Source organism: Chondrus crispus, genomic scaffold (assembly GCF_000350225.1).
Source record: "Chondrus crispus Stackhouse genomic scaffold, scaffold_45, whole genome shotgun sequence".
Lineage (NCBI taxonomy): Eukaryota > Rhodophyta > Florideophyceae > Gigartinales > Gigartinaceae > Chondrus > Chondrus crispus.
The window spans coordinates 21806-41292 of NW_005179343.1; the positions used below are offsets into that span (position 1 = coordinate 21806).

The following is a 19487-nucleotide window of genomic DNA, read 5'->3' on the forward strand; positions in this document are numbered from 1 at the left end:
AAAGAACAAGAGCGGATCCATCCAAAGGGAGAAACACTGATGACGCAAATGAGTTTTCTCGAAGGCGATGTAAATTTTTTTCACGCGATCGGTGCGAACTGCACTTCACATCCACCGGCTGGAAAGTATGTATATACAGGGGGGGTCGCGATATAGTGTCATCTTTATTAGTGCCAGCTCCGATATAATGCTACCCTTATGCAGGTGGCACGAATTTTGAGCCAAAAACGAAGGGTCTCCAAACGGGTCAGTTGGATGGACGTACTGCCCGAGAGCCACTGCCGCCGCGGAAAGATATTGTGCAGTTGCCAACTCGAATAGAGACTATGGCGGGAAAAGGCAGGGTCGATGATGCAATTGGACATCTGCAAAAGTGTAGGCTGGCATTTATGGCTGTGAAAAGGGGGAAGTCAATGCAAAGGCTCGGAGCTACTAATAACAGAAATGCTTGATTAGACTTGAGTCTGTAGTGAAGATGCAAAGTATGAGTGATGGCGTCGTGCGAGCGGTCTTTCTGAGCAGTGATGCGAGGAAATGGCTGCAATAAAGCCGTAAATCTCATTATCTTACAGCGCCTGGTTCGATATAGTGCCGTTTTCGGCACACTGACAAAGGGTAGCACTGTATCGCGACCTCCCCCCCTTCCACTGTTGGATTTCGCTACTACATATACTGTGTACCCCCCCCCCCCCCCCCCCCCCCCACCTGTCTCCTGGCCAGGGGGCACTCCCTTTTACCACAGGTTATGGTCCCCCCTGTATATACTGTATGTTGGTGGTGAAATGGGGGAGGCGGTTTTGGGGAGCGTGCCGTTCCGTGGTGAGGATTGGCCGAGTGTCCCCCCTTTCCCCGCAGCGCCCGTCACCCTCTCTCTTTTATTTCTACGAAATTCCTTCCAGAAGCGTCCACGCGTCCGGCCCGGATTCCGCCGGGCCGTACGCGTGCGCTTCTCTAAAATTCAAATAAAATCTCGGACTACAGAATAAAATCTCCCTCTATAGTAAAATGCAATTTTTCCCTAAAAATATCTCACATGACCCCCTCGTCAGAGCAGACCACGGAGCTGCCGTTGCACGTAAATATACTGGCCTCGCTTCCTCGCGTAACCGCTCTGGCCCCCCCGGCCACCATCTCTCCTCCTTCCACCGCACCGACTACGCCCGCATCGCTTCTTTCTCGCGCTGCCTTTGGCACTTCAACCTCAACTTCGGGCGGTGTGGTCTCCGCGTCGCCCGAACTTGTAGTTTTCGCGGTCAGCGTCACCGTCGCCCCGGGTCGCGTGGTCTCCGCGTCGCCCGGGCCTCCGGCCGTTAACCGTCCCACGCCGTCTGAGCCTCAGGCCCCGTGGTCTCCGCGTCGCCTGAGCCTCCGTTTCTGGTTGTTCCCGTTTCGGGACTTCGTTAAAACGCGCCGCGTTCCGAGCCACGCATGAGAGGTCTGTTGTCCTTCGGGCAGTACTCTCTGTCCGACATGGCTCGGACCAAGCAGACGGCGAGGGATTCCACTGGCGAGAAAGTCCAACATCTTGCGCTGGGTAGCAAGGCGGCCTGCGTTCGTCTCGCATCGCCTTTGCCTCAGGCCGCGTGGGTTCGGCGTCGCCGGAGCCTTCGGCTGCGTTCGTCCCGTTGCGGAGAATTGAGCAAGCACCGTCTTATGATATCTGGCAAACTGTAACCTCGAGTGGATTACGTCATTTTTCGTGGACCAAGACGACTTACTATCCTCAACGGCTACTCCCAGGCCTGACTTCCAAGAAATCTTTCCGGAACCAGATCGAGAAACAAGTTGGGCATGCTTTCATCGCCCTTTGACTCGACAAACTCGTCATTTACGTGACGGTCGCATCAACGGATCAAGCCTACGACCTGTGGCTCGCATGCAAGGCATGCGGTCAGAGATTCACCAGCTCACGCATGAATTATGCACTAATCCATTTGAATCATACGCTGCCGTAGTTCCAGTGTCTCTCAGCCGCATATAAACCGACGCACTTTGCATGTAGACGTCTTCGGTAGTCGTTCCGACCATTCCGCCGCCTTCACAGCTCACAATGCCAGCCCTTGCGTCACAGTAACTCCTATAGCATCGATGTTAGTTGATCGAACGGCCTCTTCTTTCCTCATTCCGCTAGAATGCACATTGCCCCCTCTCCATCCGACAACCTTGACTCCCGTTGATGTCTCATTTCGACTCTTTCCGTAACCCTCAACAACTCTTCTCACAGACTTTAAAACGCACGGAGAGTCCAATCCCAGCGAAGTTTCTCAACTACCTCGTCTCTGTCCTCCTACTCCTCGTAGTCATCCCCGCACCAGTCCATGGGGCAATTCCCCCATGCATCACATCTACATAAGATGTGCGGGTTTCTGAATAAAGGGGATTAGACGCCTTGCGTGGATATCCCGTCGACTGTAGCGCAAACCTGGCGACACGAGTGTGTACCGCGGGTGCTTTGCCCGTACTACCCTGCAGGGGCCGTAGTACTTCGATTCTCCTAAAGGCCACTTCCGTAGCCCTCCCAAGGCTGTTCCTCGGGCAACCAGAACCTGGTCGCCTACGTCAAATTGGCGTTGTGAGATAACTGCCATCTTCTTGCTCTTCCTTTCCAGCTGTTTAGCAGTCCTCGTCGCTCGGAGCGCGAGGGTCGCTAACAGTTCCAAGTTGCGCCTCTCAACGCCGCCCCACCGGATTTGGTTCGACTCGGTCTGGGGTTGCAAGGGCGGCTTAACTCCATACATCAACTCGAACGGGGAGAACCCGTCGGACAGTCGGCGCCGACGGTAGAGAATCTGTTTCAACGCCGATTCCCATTTAGAGGTAGCGGCGCCCTGACCTAATAGCGTCTTCCGAATTGAACGCTTGATGGTCCCAACCATACGCTCCGCTTTTCCGTTGGACATGGGAGCATAGGCGAGGACCGGTTTCCATGAAATTCCCTGTTGTGCCATGAAGTTCTTCAACGCTGTTGCGCTGAAACATGTTGCGTTATCTGAGACTATAGTCCGAGGTGGACCAAAAGAATGGATGATCTCCTCCTTCACGAACTTTACAACTTCCGCAGACGTAGCGGTCTCGGTTGCCCAAGCCAGCGGCCAACCAGTCAGATGTTCGACCGCTATCAGGATGTAACGTTTTCCGTTCTTCGTCTTGGGAAGGGGTCCCGCAAAGTCTATCGAGAATGTCTCAAAGAGCTGAGAGACTGGTATCACCGCCGTGCTCTTGTACGTCGGGATGGGCGCAGCCTTTTGGCAGCCTTCACATCCACGAACGTAGGCATAGATATCACCATGAACTCCCGGCCACCAGTACCTGTCAAGGACGAACTGCTTCGTAGCTGTAGCGTCCCAGTGGCCAATGTCGTCATGCAGCGACCGCAATATCTGCAGTCGAGTCCCCCGAGAAGGGATTGTTCTGATCCCATTCTTCATCCTGCGAAACAGCCTTCCGTTCCAGGCGAGGAACCGCCTGCAGTTCTTCTTGATTCTGCGCCTCTGCTCAGCATCTTGCTCGACCATCTCTTCTCCTTCGAGATAACAGTACGTGTCCTGCACATGAGGTTCCATGTCTTCCAGTATATCTCCTTTCGCAAAAGCGGCAGCACATACTAGGTCCCCCTCATCCTCCTCGCGCCTGCCATCGTCTTTTCGTAGACGCGAGAGAAAGTCAGCGGCACAATTCTTTGAGCCGGGGCGGTACAATATCTCGAATTCGTACTCCGCCAGGAAATCCAACCAACGGGCAAGTCTACCGTGGATGTCCTTCTTTTTGAACGCATACTGAAGCGCTTGGTGATCCGTAATCAACTTGAACTTTTGCGTTGAGAGCAAATACACCCGAAATTTCTTTAGCGCGAAGATCACCGCTAACGCTTCTCTCTCACAGGTGGGGTACTTCTTCTCAGTCTCCGTCATCGTCCTGCTGGCGAATTGTATCGGTGAACCTTCTTGTCTTCCTTCTTCTGAGCCAGAACTGCTCCCACTGCCATGTTGGATGCATCTGTCTCGACCACGAAGGGTTCGTCAAAATTCGGGAGCGCCAACAGCGGAGGAGACGTCACCATCTTCTTCAACTCCTGGAAGGCGGTCCGCATCCCTTCCGTAAATTCAAATTCGACTTTGGTAGAAGTAGCAGCATGCAACGATGCAGAGACTTCTGCGAACTTAGGGATAAATCGGCGGTAATACCCCGCTAGTCCAAGGAAGCTTCGTAACTCCGTCTTGGTGCGCGGCTCGGGGGTGTCCCAAATGATCGATGTCTTCTCTGGATCCACCTTGACCCCTTTCTTTCCGATGACGTGCCCCAATAGCCTGGTCTGTGATTGCGCGAAGGAACACTTTGCAAGCTTCAACTTCAATCCACTGCGAGCAATCAGCTTGAACACTTCAATTAAGTGGTCAACATGGACGTCCAAGGACTTCGAAAAGATGACCACGTCATCAAGGTATACTCGGACGAATGGCAGGTCTCTGAATACGCCATCCATCATCCTTTGAAATGTTGAAGGAGCGTTCATGAGCCCGAATGGCATCACTTCAAATTGAAAGGTCCCGTACCGACAGACAAACTTCGTCTGTTCTTTGCACCATGAAGCCATCCGCACTTGCCAATAACCCGAGAACAAGTCTAGGAAAGAGAATACTTTGCTTCCTTTAAGGTCGTCGAATATCTCTTCCATTTTAGGCAACGGCCACTTGTCGGCCTTCATCACGCGGTTAAGCGCGCGGTAGTCAACACAGAAGCAAGGTTTCCCGTCCTTCTTTGCGATGACGACTAGAAACGACCAAAGAGCTACAGAAGGGGTAGTGATCCCTTCCTTCTGCATCTTCTCGATCTCCTCACGCACTACCGCGTTGTGTCTCGGAGGAAGCCTCCGAACGGCGTGCGAAATGGGCCTGTCGTCATTTAACTCAAACGAATGTGACACAGGGACATCTGCCGTCCTGAGGTCGTCCAATGACCATGCAGCTATTCCCATACTCTTGATAGAACACATTATGCGGTCGGCGTTCTCTCTGCTGATATGGCTCAGCTTAGACATGAGAAGTCCCTCCTTCTCATCTCTTTTTTCTTTCTCACCTGCCGGCTCGTACTCTGAGCCTTCCTCAGCTAGGTCCGGAAGTCCAGCATGAGGATCTTCGTCCTCAGTGACTGCTCCCGCCCAGGCAAGGTCTGGTTCAAAAGGCCCCCTTTCACGCAGCGAAAGGACGAAGTCTTCATCCGTGTCAGTCGAGTCAGCCGGCACGGCCCCCGAGTCTGACGTGAAGTCCTCACTGTCGGTAGCGGATCCCGGTTTCTTATGGTCTTCATCCATCCCAAGACTTAGTCGAATCGTCTCTTCACCCACAGTTACTGGGACATGCTGTTGCCCCAAGTCAATGCACGTTTGGAGCTCCTCCAACGACGGCATCCCCACGATGACGTCGTACGGTGTTCTCGTAACGACAAGGAAGTCCGTCATGCTCACCAGTCCCCCAAACGAGACGGGGACTTGGCGCAGCGATCCAACAAAAGAGGAGCTCTTCCCATCTGCCACAGTGATGTGTTTCTTCGTACTCTCTGGCGTCAGAGAAAGTCTCTTCATGAGGTGCGGCGACATGATGTTCGGCACCGCACCCCAATCCAGTAGCGCTTGAGCATCAGTTCCATAAACTTGAACAGTAACCTCCCGAAGACGCCTCGGGAAGACATCCGTGTGGCCTGCAAACCCGCGAGAACGCCCCAATCTCTTGGATAGAAGGCGCTTCATCTCCTTCCTTGCTCCTTCAGCGTCTCCACGGACAAGTTGTCCAAATGTTAGACCAGACATCGCATTCGCCAGCTCTGACACGACGTTGTACTTGCCGACGTGCTCCTGGAGTGCCGCCTTCTTTGAAACAATCTTCTTCTTCTGGCGTGCAGGCTTCACTCTCGGCACTCTCAGCGGCTCGTTCCAGGGGAGAGTTACCCTAGGAGCTACTGGAGTGGGATTCAGCAGCCTCGGGATCGAAACTTCTTCACTGTTCTTCGACTGCTTCGGCAAGGCCTCTCCTTTGGCGTTGCGTTTCGTAGCTGCCACCAATTCTCCCTTGGTGGTCTCAGTTATGAACGTGACCTGCTTCGAGTCTCTGGTGGCCTTGTCACCGGCGTCGTTGGCAGAACCGCCTGCTTTGGGGCCATAAGCGCTTCCTGCGCCAGCGTTACCTTGAGGACGTGCATGAGCCACATTCTTTCTAGCAAGCGGGACCAGCAAGTCTCCGTCGTGTGTCCAATCTTCCCACACGTTGGGCAACGAGTATCACGGTGTGGGTTGGAACGACGAGTCGCTGAACGCCCTGGTTCCTTGCAATAGGAACATGTCCAACTCGTATCACTGTCCCCTGGCGTCTGTCGTTTCTTCATCATCAGTGACAGTTCCGCCAGCTGGTTGGTGATGGCGTCTACCTTGTTCTCCAGCTTTTTCTGTCGAGGATCCACATCAGAACGCCCCAGTACGCGCTTGGGCGTCACAGGTTCAACGGACTGCGCAGCAGTTTTCGCCGCCTTGAAGGCGTCACGGCCTGCAGCAAAGTCCTTCACGGTCTTCATCAGTTCTTCGTACGTCGTCGGAGAACGATAGATCGCGAACTGAGCAACATCCAAATGTGACATTATGGCATTGCGAAGCAAACCGTACTTTACCTCGTCGTTGAAACCAGCCCTCCTGTAGAGCTTGTCCATTTCATCCATCGAAGTAAGCAAGTTCTTACCATCCAGTCGGCAACTCATAGCCTTCTGGATATTTTCTTCTGGCCTCGATGCCTCCGTAAAACAGTCAGACAGGGCGCTCTTCACACCGTCCCAGTTACCGGCGGTCTCGGTCAGACTCCTATTATGACTATACGTGTCATAGTAATAGTCGAACGCGGCACCCTCCAGATGGCATAGGATAGCTCTTGCCTTCTCCTCGTCAGGCTTGCCGCGCATAATGATGTTCTCGTATACGAACAGAAACTTGGAAACATCTGACCCGTTCGACCCATCGTAGGTAACAGGGTTAGGGCCCGCACTTGTGTCTGCGTCGGCCCTCCACAAGAGTACCATGTTGTTGGTGAAATGGGGGAGGCGGTTTTGGGGAGCGTGCCGTTCCGTGGTGAGGGTCGGCCGAGTGTGGTCCCCCCCTTTTTTTCCCCGCAGCGCCCGTCACCCTCTCTCTTTTATTTCTACGAAATTCCTTCCAGAAGCGTTCACGCGTCCGGCCCGGATCCCGCAGGGCCGTACGCGTGCGCTTCTCTAAAATTCAAATAAAATCTCGGACTACAGAATAAAATCTCCCTCTACAGTAAAATGCAATTTTCCCTAAAAATATCTCACAGTTGGGTTTACTATTCACGTGTCCAACAAGGGAGACGATCGCCGCCAGCTATGTACTGTATCCGCGTGGATCTTAGCTTACAGTATATCTAACACCATAAGCTATAGATATGCACTACTGACACCGCGAACTAATGAATCCACAGGTCACGGTCCACCGGCCACAGAATGCTCCGATATGAGTGTTTGATCTCGCTTCTTGCGCGCTTGTTGGTGATAGGCTGAACGAGCCCTGTTTGAAGCCCTTCTCTTGAGAGAAAAGATTGATACAGGGCTGGTTGAGATCGGCCCTCGGGGCCGATCTCAACCAGCACTGTACGGATTCCCACGCGCAGTTGTGATGAATAATTCGGCTCCTTCCGACAACGTCATGCTGCTGCTACCACGGAGCGTCGCTTCTGACTCCAAGCAACTCGCCTCTGACGTATATAAACCCCCGTTACAACTCTCGGCGCACAACTGCTATGACCTCCGTTCTGCGCATTTTGCAACTCCGCGTTGGTAACAAACATGGCATCCTCCTTGTTTCACGCCCTAGTCCTATCAGCACTATCCCTCTCCCTCATCTGCCTTGCCCAGTCCCACTCATCCCCCTTCACAGCTGCTAGCAGTTTTATGCGCTCCATCCCTCACGTGCAACGCACCTCTTCGGCGAGTGCCTGTCGCGCTTCTCTCCACCCTTGCCTCTCCAACTGCTATCAATATGATATATTGATTAGTGATTCCTGCTGCATCCTTCTGAGTCAAGCTCCGTCGATTTTAGTCTTTGTCAACCTTAGCCCTTATTAGTTCCTGTTATTCTTTACATGTCCCAATTTACCTACCGCCCTACATCCCCTATAAGTGATGCCACACTTCATTGCTAGTAAGAAAAAAGACAGAGCACTTCCACCTCTCAACACTTCAACTTACGAGCTGACCACAGTGATCACTACGATTGCTTGTAATTTTCAACATGGCGGGGAACTCAAACTCCGGCCAGGCCCAGCTACAGGGTCAACATCTATTTACGCCCATTGGTCATCCGGAACTACGTCGGCTTGGACAGAAGAGCATCCATGCTTTTTTGCGTGAGCGTGAGCGATTTTTGCTACGCATCAATGATGCCCAAGCTACTGGTAGCAGCATTTCAGCAATTTCTCTCAAGTCTTCGCTGGATCCAGACCTTCTCCTATCGCTTGTAGAATTCGACGAATTTGACGGGGTTACCTCCGTTGATGAACTCTCTGAAGAGGCGTTAAAAAATTGGCTGGACGAGAAGGAGACAGTGAACTTCGATATTTTGACAACTACCGAGCTGGATAATTCTATTCGGTCATCTGTTCGAATGAACATCAACGAAAAAATCCTGAACTCCGCATCAAAGCGCTCTTCACGGACTACAAAACTTTTCTTCGTGTCCCACGGTGGGGAGACCTCATTCAGAAAAATCCCAAACAGGCCACGGCACACATTTGCACACTGCTGACGCCTCCTGCACTCAAGGAAAAAATTGAAAACGACCTTTCCTTGAGTAGGCATGATTTGAAAAAGGACTGGATGCAGTTTTATCGCTACGTTGTTAATCAAGCCGTTCGATGCGACGAATTTGTATCCATTCGGCAGACTACGAGAGATTCTGATTTCGTAACGAAGAAGATTGGTGCTGAAAAGCAAGACAAGACAAGAGATGGTTCTACGAAGTCAGGAAACGGAAATGGCAAATTGAAAAACGATACATATGGTTCCACGCGGAAATGGAACAGAGGCGGCCGAAGCAACCAAGGCACACGAGGAAACAGCAATAGAGGTTCAAACAACTCCACAGATTCACGTTCGAACGGCGCCGGATCTGAAAACACGGGAGGTGTCATTGAGTTACCCTTTTGTTTAAATGTTTCCAAATGTAAGAAACGACATTTTGTGAAGGACTGCCCTCTTTCAACAGACGAGGAGAAATATTCTTTGTTACAAGAATTCTACAAGACTCGATCGGAAAAGGGACGTTTAAGCGTTCTGTCGCAAACACAGGAAGCATGTCATGCGCTGCAAGGTTCAGGACGGTACTTCGCAAAATTGGCGGACAGTGTAAACGTAATCGTTAACGGCGATTACGGTGCGGACCATTCTGCTCTCAGCGAGCAACAAGTCAAACAGTGCGCTGATGATGGTGTATATGTTAACACTCTAACCCTTCGCGAACCCATCAGAATGAGTCTAGCTATAGGAGCAAATGCGGAAGAAGATTCGCAAGTTTATTGCGCCCACACAAAGGTCCGTGTTTCTGTTACTCTCAATACTCCAGAAGGACCACTCCGTCTCCGCAACTTGGAATTCCTTGTTTTCAAGGAGTACATGCCCGAAATTCTTATCGCTCGCCCAGTTCTTCAGACGATAGGATTTAATTTGGACGAGCATCTGAACCGTGTGCGAAATCAATTCCACGACGCAGAGTTTTCGAACATTGGGTTTTCTTCAGCACTTTCCACCAAAGAGGATACTCCCACAAAAACTCCCGGACGTCTGTCACGTATACTACTTCGCGGTTACACGTCTAACGCCCATACCCAGAACTCCACTGATTCAGAGGAGGTAAATTCAGGGTTCTCTTCGGATGACGGTACCTCTTACAGCGACTCGGAAAACGGTTCCCCTGATGAGTCCCCAATTCTTTATGGGGACACTCCAGATGATGGCCCAGTCTCCAAAGATTCTAACATTTCATTTGGAATCGATCCAGAGTCAGACACAGATTTGCAATTGAAAGAACGAATTCAGGAAGCCATTCAGGGCGGCCTACCAGAAGAGTATCACGAAGAATTACAGGACTTAGTCTATGACTACAGGGATATTTTCAGAACAAGGCTGGGGGCTGATCCGCCTGCCAGTGTGCAGCTAATGTGTATTCACCTCAGGCCAGATGCCATTCCTATTCGTGTTAAAGTCCGCCGATACTCGCCACCGCAAGCCAAATTCTTCATAAGAAAGTAAACGAATTACTGTCTCTCGGGCTTGTGCGACGAAACAATTCAAGTGAATGGGCATGCGCACCGCTAATTGTACCAAAGTATGGACGGGAGAAATTCAGATTCACGGTTGACCTGCGACCAGTGAACAGTCAAACAATTCCGCACACCTGGCCGATGCCTGATCTCGAGTCGATAACCTCCGAATTGGCAGTAGATTGCTGCTTTTCCATCATCGATTTATCTCATGGCTACTGGCTGATGCCGCTGGACTCAGAATCGCAAGAATGCCAAAGTTTTATTACGCCCGACGGCGTCTTCACACCCACGCGAGTAATGCATGAGCAGACGAATGCAACTTCCTACTTTCAGAGTACAGTAGGAAACCTATGTCTATCGTTACGGGATAACATTCTCCAATGGCTGGACGACCTTCTCCTTCACCACAAAAATTTCAGAGACCTGCCGGACACCCTCCGAGTCTTTTTCGAAATTTGTAGGAAGGGAAACCTGAAGCTTCATGCAGCCAAGTGCAAACTTTTTCTGCGTGAGGTCACGTGGTGCGGACGTACAATAGGCGCTGATGGAATCAAACTCGACCCGAAACGGTTAGAGGCTATCGTGAATATGCCTCGACCCAAAACTGGTGGTGATTTGCAACAATTTGTATGCGCGGCAAATTGGATGCGCTTCACCATTCCCGAATTTTCTAGGATCATTGAACCCTTGTCCCAGGTCCTCGAACAAGTATACATCAAAGTTGGTGGACGGACAAAGCGAGCGGCATCGAAAATAGCACTTGATTCTACATTCTGGAATTCAGATCACGATCAGACATTTACGGTGGTTAAAGAGGCACTTCGAAACGCCGTAATACTCGCTGATCCAGACCCAGAGAAAATTCTTTGCCTTTTCACGGATGCCTCCGAAACACACTGGGTTGGGAAATTAACGCAAATTCCAAAAATCCATTTGGATGAGGACTTCGAAAACCAGCACCATGAACCACTGGCATTTCTTTCCGGGTCCTTCAAGAAGTCCTCATTCCATTGGTCCACTCCCGAGAAAGAAGCTTTTGCCATCGTGACATCCGTGACTCGACTCGACTACATGCTGTTGCGTCCAGAGGGCTTCATTTTATTCACAGACAAAAAGAACTTGACTTTCCTATTCCACCCTGTTGTTGTTAACCCTCGAATAGCGAAGCACACAGTCAACAAAATCGAGCGATGGGCCATGCAACTTTCCGCTTTCCGGTATACGATCAACCATATATCCGGAGATGAAAACTGCTGGGCGGATCTATTATGTCGATGGGGCGGCCGAATTGGTGGTATAATTCATGGGACACTTGGCGCTCTTTTTCAGGCACCAATTGCACCTGACCTCGACCCGAATTTCACGTGGCCAAAGCTAGCAGACATCAAACGCGAGCAGCAGAAAAGCATTTCTGAATGGGGGGAAACACCGCCGTCGACTATCAAGAACGGTCTTTATCGAACCGACAGAAATGCTGTATGGATCCCATCTCGTTCTAAGGAACTTCAGCTACGAATTTGCATCATTGGACATTGTGGGCAAAGCGGACATCGAGGTGTGGACACCACATATGAAAACATCAAAGCACACTTTTGCTGGAAAAAGATGAAGACGGATATCACAGCATTTTGCAACACTTGTATGCACTGCCTTGTAACAATTGGCGGCCAACGTATTCCCAGGCCACTTTCACATGCTATGCATTCCACTACTCCGAACGAGTTGATTCATTTCGATTATTTGTACCTCGGGGAGAGCAACTCTGGACCTGTGTATGTCCTCATCATCAAAGACGATGTATCATCCTTCGTGCTTCTAGAAGAAAGCGACGCCGCAGACGCCACAAACACTGTGCGCGCCCTGAGAAAATGGTTTTCTCTTTTTGGGGTCTCTCTCTTCTGGGTGTCCGACCGCGGATCTCATTTTAAGAATAAGGTTATGGCTGATCTTAATCGAGCCTTACATTCTCACCACCACTTCACAACTCCATATTCTCCTCAATCGAATGGGACAGTCGAAACTGTGTGCAAAGAGGTACTTCGTGGATGCAGAGCACTGTTCTCGGAATTTGGCCTCAAGGAAACAGAGTGGCCTGAGGTCATTGACATGGTCCAAAGTGTGCTTAACCATTCTGTCAGGCCATCTCTCGGCAATCGCGCTCCAGTGACAGTAATGACAAGAATACCAGCCGATAATCCCTTGAGCGCTTTAGTACCACCAGTTGACGAACACGCACATTCCCTGGAACTAGTGAAGGCACAGCGCTTGATGGAGATTGATTCCCTCATGAACGCCGTTGACGCGATGCACAAAGATGCGTCCGAGAAACGCACTAGGAAGCGTGAGCAAGCAGTGAAGTCTCACAATCGAAAGACTGGCGTACAAGAGGTCAATTTCGATGTTGGGGATTCTGTTCTTGTAGCCAAGCGAGCATCCAAAGGCGGTGAGAAGCTTCGCGTCAATTGGACAAGGCCCAGGCGCGTGACACGGGCCGCATCTAATTCTACTTTTGAGATCCAGAACCTATTATCGAATGCAAAGCATGTTGTGCATGCCTCTCGTTTGAAGCTCTATTCAGATTCTCATTTGAATGTTTCAGAGCAGCTTTTAGATTCAATTGCTTACAATGAGGCGCACCTGAATAAGGTTGAACAGCTTCTGGGACTCCGATACAATCCTCAGTCTGAATTATATGAAGTTAATGTGAAATGGCAAGATTTTGACTACGAAGAACCGACATAGGAGCCATTCACAAATGTGCTAGAAGACGTCCCAGCTATTCTGGAGAACTTTCTACAGGATTATTCAGATCAGGACTTGGTCAAGGCTGCTAGGGATTCCGGCATTTGACTCTCTTGAAGAGGGGACTGCTATCAATATGATATATTGATTAGTGATTCCTGCTGCATCCTTCTGAGTCAAGCTCCGTCGATTTTAGTTTTTGTCAACCTTAGCCCTTATTAGTTCCTGTTATTCTTTACATGTCCCAATTTACCTACCGCCCTACATCCCCTATAAGTGATGCCACACTTCATTGCTAGTAAGAAAAAAGACAGAGCACTTCCACCTCTCAACACTTCAACTTACGGGCTGACGACACCAACCTCGAAGAGGAGAAGCTCTGTGGAATCCTTCCCACTCCTCGCCGACTTGCTAGGCCTTCACCCCCACAAGGCACTTTCAAACTCTTCGAGCTGCGCCCCGGCGTCTTCCTGTACGATGATGGAGTTTATCTCACCCTAATCATATTCCGGGTCTCTCGTCTTGCCCTTGTCGATTTTCCGGACAGTGTCGGCTCCAACACTCCTAATGTTACATTGACACTTCTCACCACGGCTACAGAGCAAGTGCTTAATGGCGCTACCCCCTCCCGTATCGATATGATTTACTCGCACGCTCACTTCGACCATATCGGAGCCGCGACACGGTATCTCAATTACGCCAAAAGCAAGTTTCCAGATGTCCTACTAAAAATATGGGCCTCAGAGGCTGCTTCTGAATTACTGAAGAGGTCCAAGTCGAATCGTGCCCCGGTGCCTACGGCATTTGTAAGGAAAGAGGGTCACACCCTACTCTTCGGAAAAGGCTTTCAGGTTAGGATGGAATTGGCCAGCGGTCACACTCAGAGCGATGTATTGATATACATTCCGCCAACCGGCCAACTTCCGGGTATTGCAATGTTAGTGGACTTCGTCTTCCCAGGATGGTCTCCATATGCGTTGTTCTCACTCTCGGACGATCTGGGAGCTTACCTTGATGCACACAAGAAGGTGCTCCGACTTGACTTTGAGATTTTCATTGGCGGGCATCCGCTTCTTGGGACTCGTCGAGATATTCACAGAAACCTGAAGTTCGTTACAGACATAATCGAAGCTGCGAGGCAAGCCGTAAGGTCGCTGACGCAGGAGGAGCTCGCCGAAGAAGGTTTCTGGAAGGTCGCAGACCCCAATGCGGCAGAGTACGGCAATCTTTGGTTTGCTTTCCTTGATGTGGTCCGAACACTAGAGGTTCGTGCGTGCTATAGGGCTGTCCTAGAGAAGTGGGGCTGCAAACTTGCCGGTATAGACTACACGTTAGCGAGCCATTGCTTCGTGGCACTTCAATACAATGAGCAGGAGGTTTGAAGCTGTACAAGGCTTTTGATGCCGTTCTTTCTTTTTTTTCCGCTTGATACTGCCACCGACTATCCTCCACTCCCTGTCGTATCTTACACGTGTACATAGCCCCTACACGGTATTTAACACCGTCGTCGCTCCTTCCCTCACTCAGTAAACACGACCAAGGTCTTGAGTCTCTCCTACACATACCATTGTAAATTGCGCGTGACGGGCTAACGTTGGCACGAGTGAGATTGGTGAATGTCGGCGAGATCTGAAAGCACAATTGCCCGGAAGTTGCGTCTTCTTTTGCTTAATTTCCTGCCTCCTTCTGCTAGCGCATGTTCTCGCGTGTATAAATTTTTATCGCTCGTGCTAATCGCTTTTCACGTCAACTCTGTTTATGCGCGTTGTATAGCATTCGCAAGCATTTGGTGGCATTGCTTCTGGCAGCAAAACAGGTTCGGCGCCCTATCTGTTTTAGCTTTGTGAATTTGGGCGTCCGCTTAATGCTGTGGTGCCAGGTCGGTAGTCTGCGACCCTTGGCGTTCGTGGCATTGCTTCTAAGGGCGCGACATTTCACTAACAGGGCGTTGCCCTTCTGCGTTCGTGGCGTTGTTTAAGAGTGGGTGGCATTTGCATGAATGGGCGCGTGCTGTATATATTGATATAATCAAGAAGCACATAGCTCGTGTTCGCCCTAATTGGCTGTCCCCATGCTGGAGCCTATGACAACCATACCATAACAAACCATAACACTTGTCGCTCAAATGTATACGTGATGGGATGTAATACATTAGCGTTTCAACATGTCAACTTACGTCTATCACAACCACGGCCTTGAAATACGCCGTGAACACTTACATGTACAGACTTTCCCATGACACAGCACTCAAAAAATGCAGTCCTTTTTCATATCGATGGACGTCGCAAAGAATAGTTAAGGGATGAGAGCCCTGCTCTTTTTCTGTTTATTCACCAACTGTACACTACGCCCGCACATGAATGTAGTCTAGACGCGTCCCCTCGCTTAAAACATCAAGGGACAAAATTAAGGGAAGACTGTGAGATTTTCGTAGCATCGGCTCTACGCACCTTGAAAGCTGACAGTGTTTCTCTTCACCTTGGCGTGCCGAAATCACAATTGCGGTCATTTTCAAAAGACAAAATAGCTCTATTTTATGGAAAGACTTTTTGTGCTTTTCAAATTCTCTGGAGAGACGCAAAAGTCAGGGATTGCTCACCTCCAATTGTGTGATGACGTGTCGTCGAGGGAGGGGGAGGAGGGGGGGCTTAATTCTTCCCACCCGAGGTGGCAGTGTGATGGTGTGCCTGCTCTCTTTTTTTGGTCGGCCGGTCACAAAATAGGCCTAGGCCATCTTCCCCCGGGCATTTGCCCCCGAAGAGGTATTCAATAGGTTTCTACAGTGGACATAACTTGGGGTCGTAAACGGTTTAAGTTGAAGCTTGAGTAGGTTGGTTTATCGAAACTCTCAGATCCCGGAAATGCCTTGTCATTTCTGGTATTCAAGCTTCAAGATCAAAAAAGTGCTCCACGATGGTCTGACTCGACACCAAGCTTACTAGCTTGGAGTACGTAGTTTGTGTTTACATCGGAAATGCTGTTTTTTTGGTGAAAATTGACCAGCAGAAAGGGGCAAGTCGTGACGAAGTGGGGGTTTAGCTTCTTGGAGCTCAGCAGGATTCCGAGGCCAGGCTCCAGGAGCCTGTTATTTTCAGGTGAATGTGTCGTAGTATCTACCGAAGGTCTTTAGCAAACAATCAAATGAGGGATAGTTGTGCCATTTGATACCCTGAAATGTTCACGGTCTCTGTCAGGAAAACGGGGGTTCTTCGTACTCCGCAACATATTCCTTACTTTGCTGTCCGACCTGCTAGCGAACATTCTGAAACATTCATGTGCTATCGTATTCCGACCATGTGGGACAGTGTCCATAACACACATTCTACGATATTGACCTATCGACATATCTTGGAGAAGAAGCGAAGCTTCGGACATAGTCATCCACCATGTATGGTGGGCGGGCAATGCGCGATGGAATATCATTATAAAAGGAGCAGGCGAGAGGTGGGGACCAATGGTGCTCACGGGAAAGGCAGCAAGTGTGGAGGATGGCATTTTCTGCGTCCTAAGTGCTTTGCGGTATCTCTCACCACAAATAAAGCAAAGAGGTAGTTGGTGGAGAAGGGCCCCGTGACAGTGCCAGAACTGTTGCGGTGGCATCGAGTAGATCAAGGCCCGTGATTGGACATGCAGTGTCCCAAATCAGCGCTGTACTGGGCCATAACTTGCGCTTCTCGGTCATATTTGAAATATATTGCAATGACGAGGTATGCACCAACAACGCATTCCGCACACTTTCCAGATTCGATTTCTACGCCGACCCCGTCCGCACCCCATCGTCCTCTCACGCGCGTAAACCTTTATGTCTAGAAGTGAGCACGCTTTCGCCTACATACTAGTTGTTCATGGTCCTTGTCTGCCTTGCCAATGGCCTGTCTTGCCTACCCAGCTTGTGCTAGCTTCACACATCCCGTCTGCTTCAACTCCAGATGCTTTTCCACGTGACCTACTACTCATAAATTCTCTACAACTAACCTTCGTTTCCTTTCCTGACCCTCTCATAGGAGCTCTAAAAAAGGTCATCGTAAGTGATCTGATCTCACCCTCTGAAAAGTGAGAAGATGAAGAAGGTTTCTCTTAGACATTTCCGTCCCTTCAAAAGCACTCGCAAGAATCTCTATATAGTCAAGCGCCAAGTCTCCACTCTCCAGCTCCTTGCTCACTCCTTCAAACCTTCCACATTCACCCTCAAATCCATCAGCCTTTTTTTTTCTAACTTTAATTGATCTACCATGTCGCCCTCGACGTCATACCCCGTCATTCACCCCTCCCACCCAGCCCTTCAGGCCCTCTCTCCATCCGATCGCCACCTCTTCTGCAAGTACGCATCTGGACCGCGTCAGTCTCCTGCCTTTCCTACCGTCCTTGCCGCTTTCGAACAAATGGTAATCACTCACCCGCATGCCGTCTCCGCAACTGAGGTCCTGGAAAACGGTGAACTCAACGGCTATGCCAATATCACTTACGCCCAGCTCGACGCCCAAGCCAACAAGCTTGCCTCCCTCATGCATGCGCGAGGCGTCTCCAATGGCGATGCGGTCTGCCTCTTTCTCAAGCGCAGCGTCCAGATGATCGTCGGCATCATCGCCTCACTCAAAGTTGGCGCTTGTTACGTGCCGCAGCACGTCGGCCTCACCCCAGACACCCAGCTCTTGAACGTCGCTGACGCAACGAGCGCCAAGGTCGTTCTCACCATGGATGAGCTCCAAGAAAAGCTGCCCGAATTCCCTCCGCACGTTTCCGTCATCCCCATTGGCAGCGTCATGCGTGACGCAACACTCTCAACTGCAGAGCCCCCGCTGTCGCGCCCAGTGCGTCCCTCGGACCGGTGCTACATCATTTTCACCTCTGGCACAACCGGTGCCCCCAAGGGCGTGCAAGTCACGCACGCAAACGTCGCCAACGTCCTCCTCACCTCCCCCATGGACCTTGGCATGGCCCCTGGCGTGCGCGTCGGTCAGATTCTCAGCATCGCCTTCGACATGGGGGCGTGGGAGATTCTGGGCTGCTTGTCACACGGGGCCACGCTTGTCATACGGCATCGCAGCATTGCCAACGCTGTCAAGCATGTCGACGTCGTTATTTCTACGCCCACCGTGCTCGGGACGTTGGACGCCGCCGAGATGACACACGTTAAGACGGTGGCAGTCGCTGGCGAGCCTTGCCCGCGTGGGTTGGCGGCGACGTGGGGCAAGTTTGCGACGTTCTACAACTCGTGCGGCCCGACAGAGACGACGATCGTCAACACAGCAAAGCGCTTCGATCCCGAGTCCATTGTGCTCACCATCGGAAAGCCGACGCCGAACAACACGGTGTACGTACTCGACCCTGACACGCTGGAGCCGTGCAATATTGGGGAAGTTGGGGAGATGTGGGCAGGCGGTGAATGCGTTTCAGCGGGATACCTGAACAAGTCGGGGCTGACAGCTGAGCGGTACCTTGTGGACCCTTTCATAAACAGCGTCAATTCGTTTATGTACAAGACTGGAGACCTCGGTCGATGGGACGCCAACGGGGAACTGGAGCACTACGGGCGCGTGGACGATCAGGTCAAGGTGAAGGGCTTCCGTGTGGAGCTGGATGGTGTGTCAGCAATGGCCGAGACTGCATATGGGGTGGAGAAGGCGGTGGTTCTGAAGATCGGAACTGAGCTGGTAGCGTTCGTGACACCGGAGTGCGCGAAGACAGAGGCTGTCAAGGAGGCAGTGGGCATCAAGCTGCCGTACTACTGTGTGCCTTCCCGTGTTGTACGATTGGGAGCTCTGCCCAAGACCGGAAACGGGAAAGTGGACAAGCGGGCGTTGAAGGAGACGGATGCGAGAAAGGTATTGCAGCTCATGTTCACAAGGAGGCCCAGCTCGCACATCTCTCGCTTTGGGAGTGGTTTGCGAACGGAACGGATGCTATGAGATACAGTGTGTAGTACTGTTTGCGCAATAGTGTTTTCTATCTACCATGTTTAGGACCCACACGGCCAATCCCCTATCTGATTCGAATGACTCTCTTTTATTTGTTTTCACTCTTTACACTAATGTTTAACGCTATTGATAACTATTGGTATACACTAAAAGCTATTTGTGCTTTTGGCAATGCCATCCCGTGCCCTGCCCTCCAAATAACAGATATTTCATCATCTTGCAGTATTCACTGAGCTACTTGCTCAGTGAATACTGTTGAACACAGAACCATTGTTTCTCATACACATGAAGTTAGAGCAACAACCCGATCCATTGACATATTTAATACATGTTGGATTTGCTTCTGTTTTACCCAACGATTTCTGTCCCTCTTGCATGTGTTCCGCTATGGAACGCCAGCAGCGGGGATAAGAATCCGAAGGGCTAAAGGCGCTTGTCAACCAAGGAAAGAAATTCCGAACAGGAAAACCAAGACCAAGAAGCAGTACCCGTTTTATCAGTCCGTCCCCTCCGC

General features: G+C 50.7%; 1 protein-coding gene across 1 annotated transcript; it reads left to right on the forward strand.

The window, feature by feature from the left end:
• Window positions 1–17287: 17287 nt before the first annotated feature.
• On the forward strand, window positions 17288–18964 carry CHC_T00006533001 (hypothetical protein). The gene is made up of 2 exons (XM_005718900.1): window positions 17288–18085; window positions 18179–18964. Exons 1-2 carry the CDS (start codon window positions 17288–17290, stop codon window positions 18962–18964), a joined length of 1584 nt encoding a protein of 527 aa, XP_005718957.1.
• The last annotated feature ends 523 nt before the right edge of the window (window positions 18965–19487 follow it).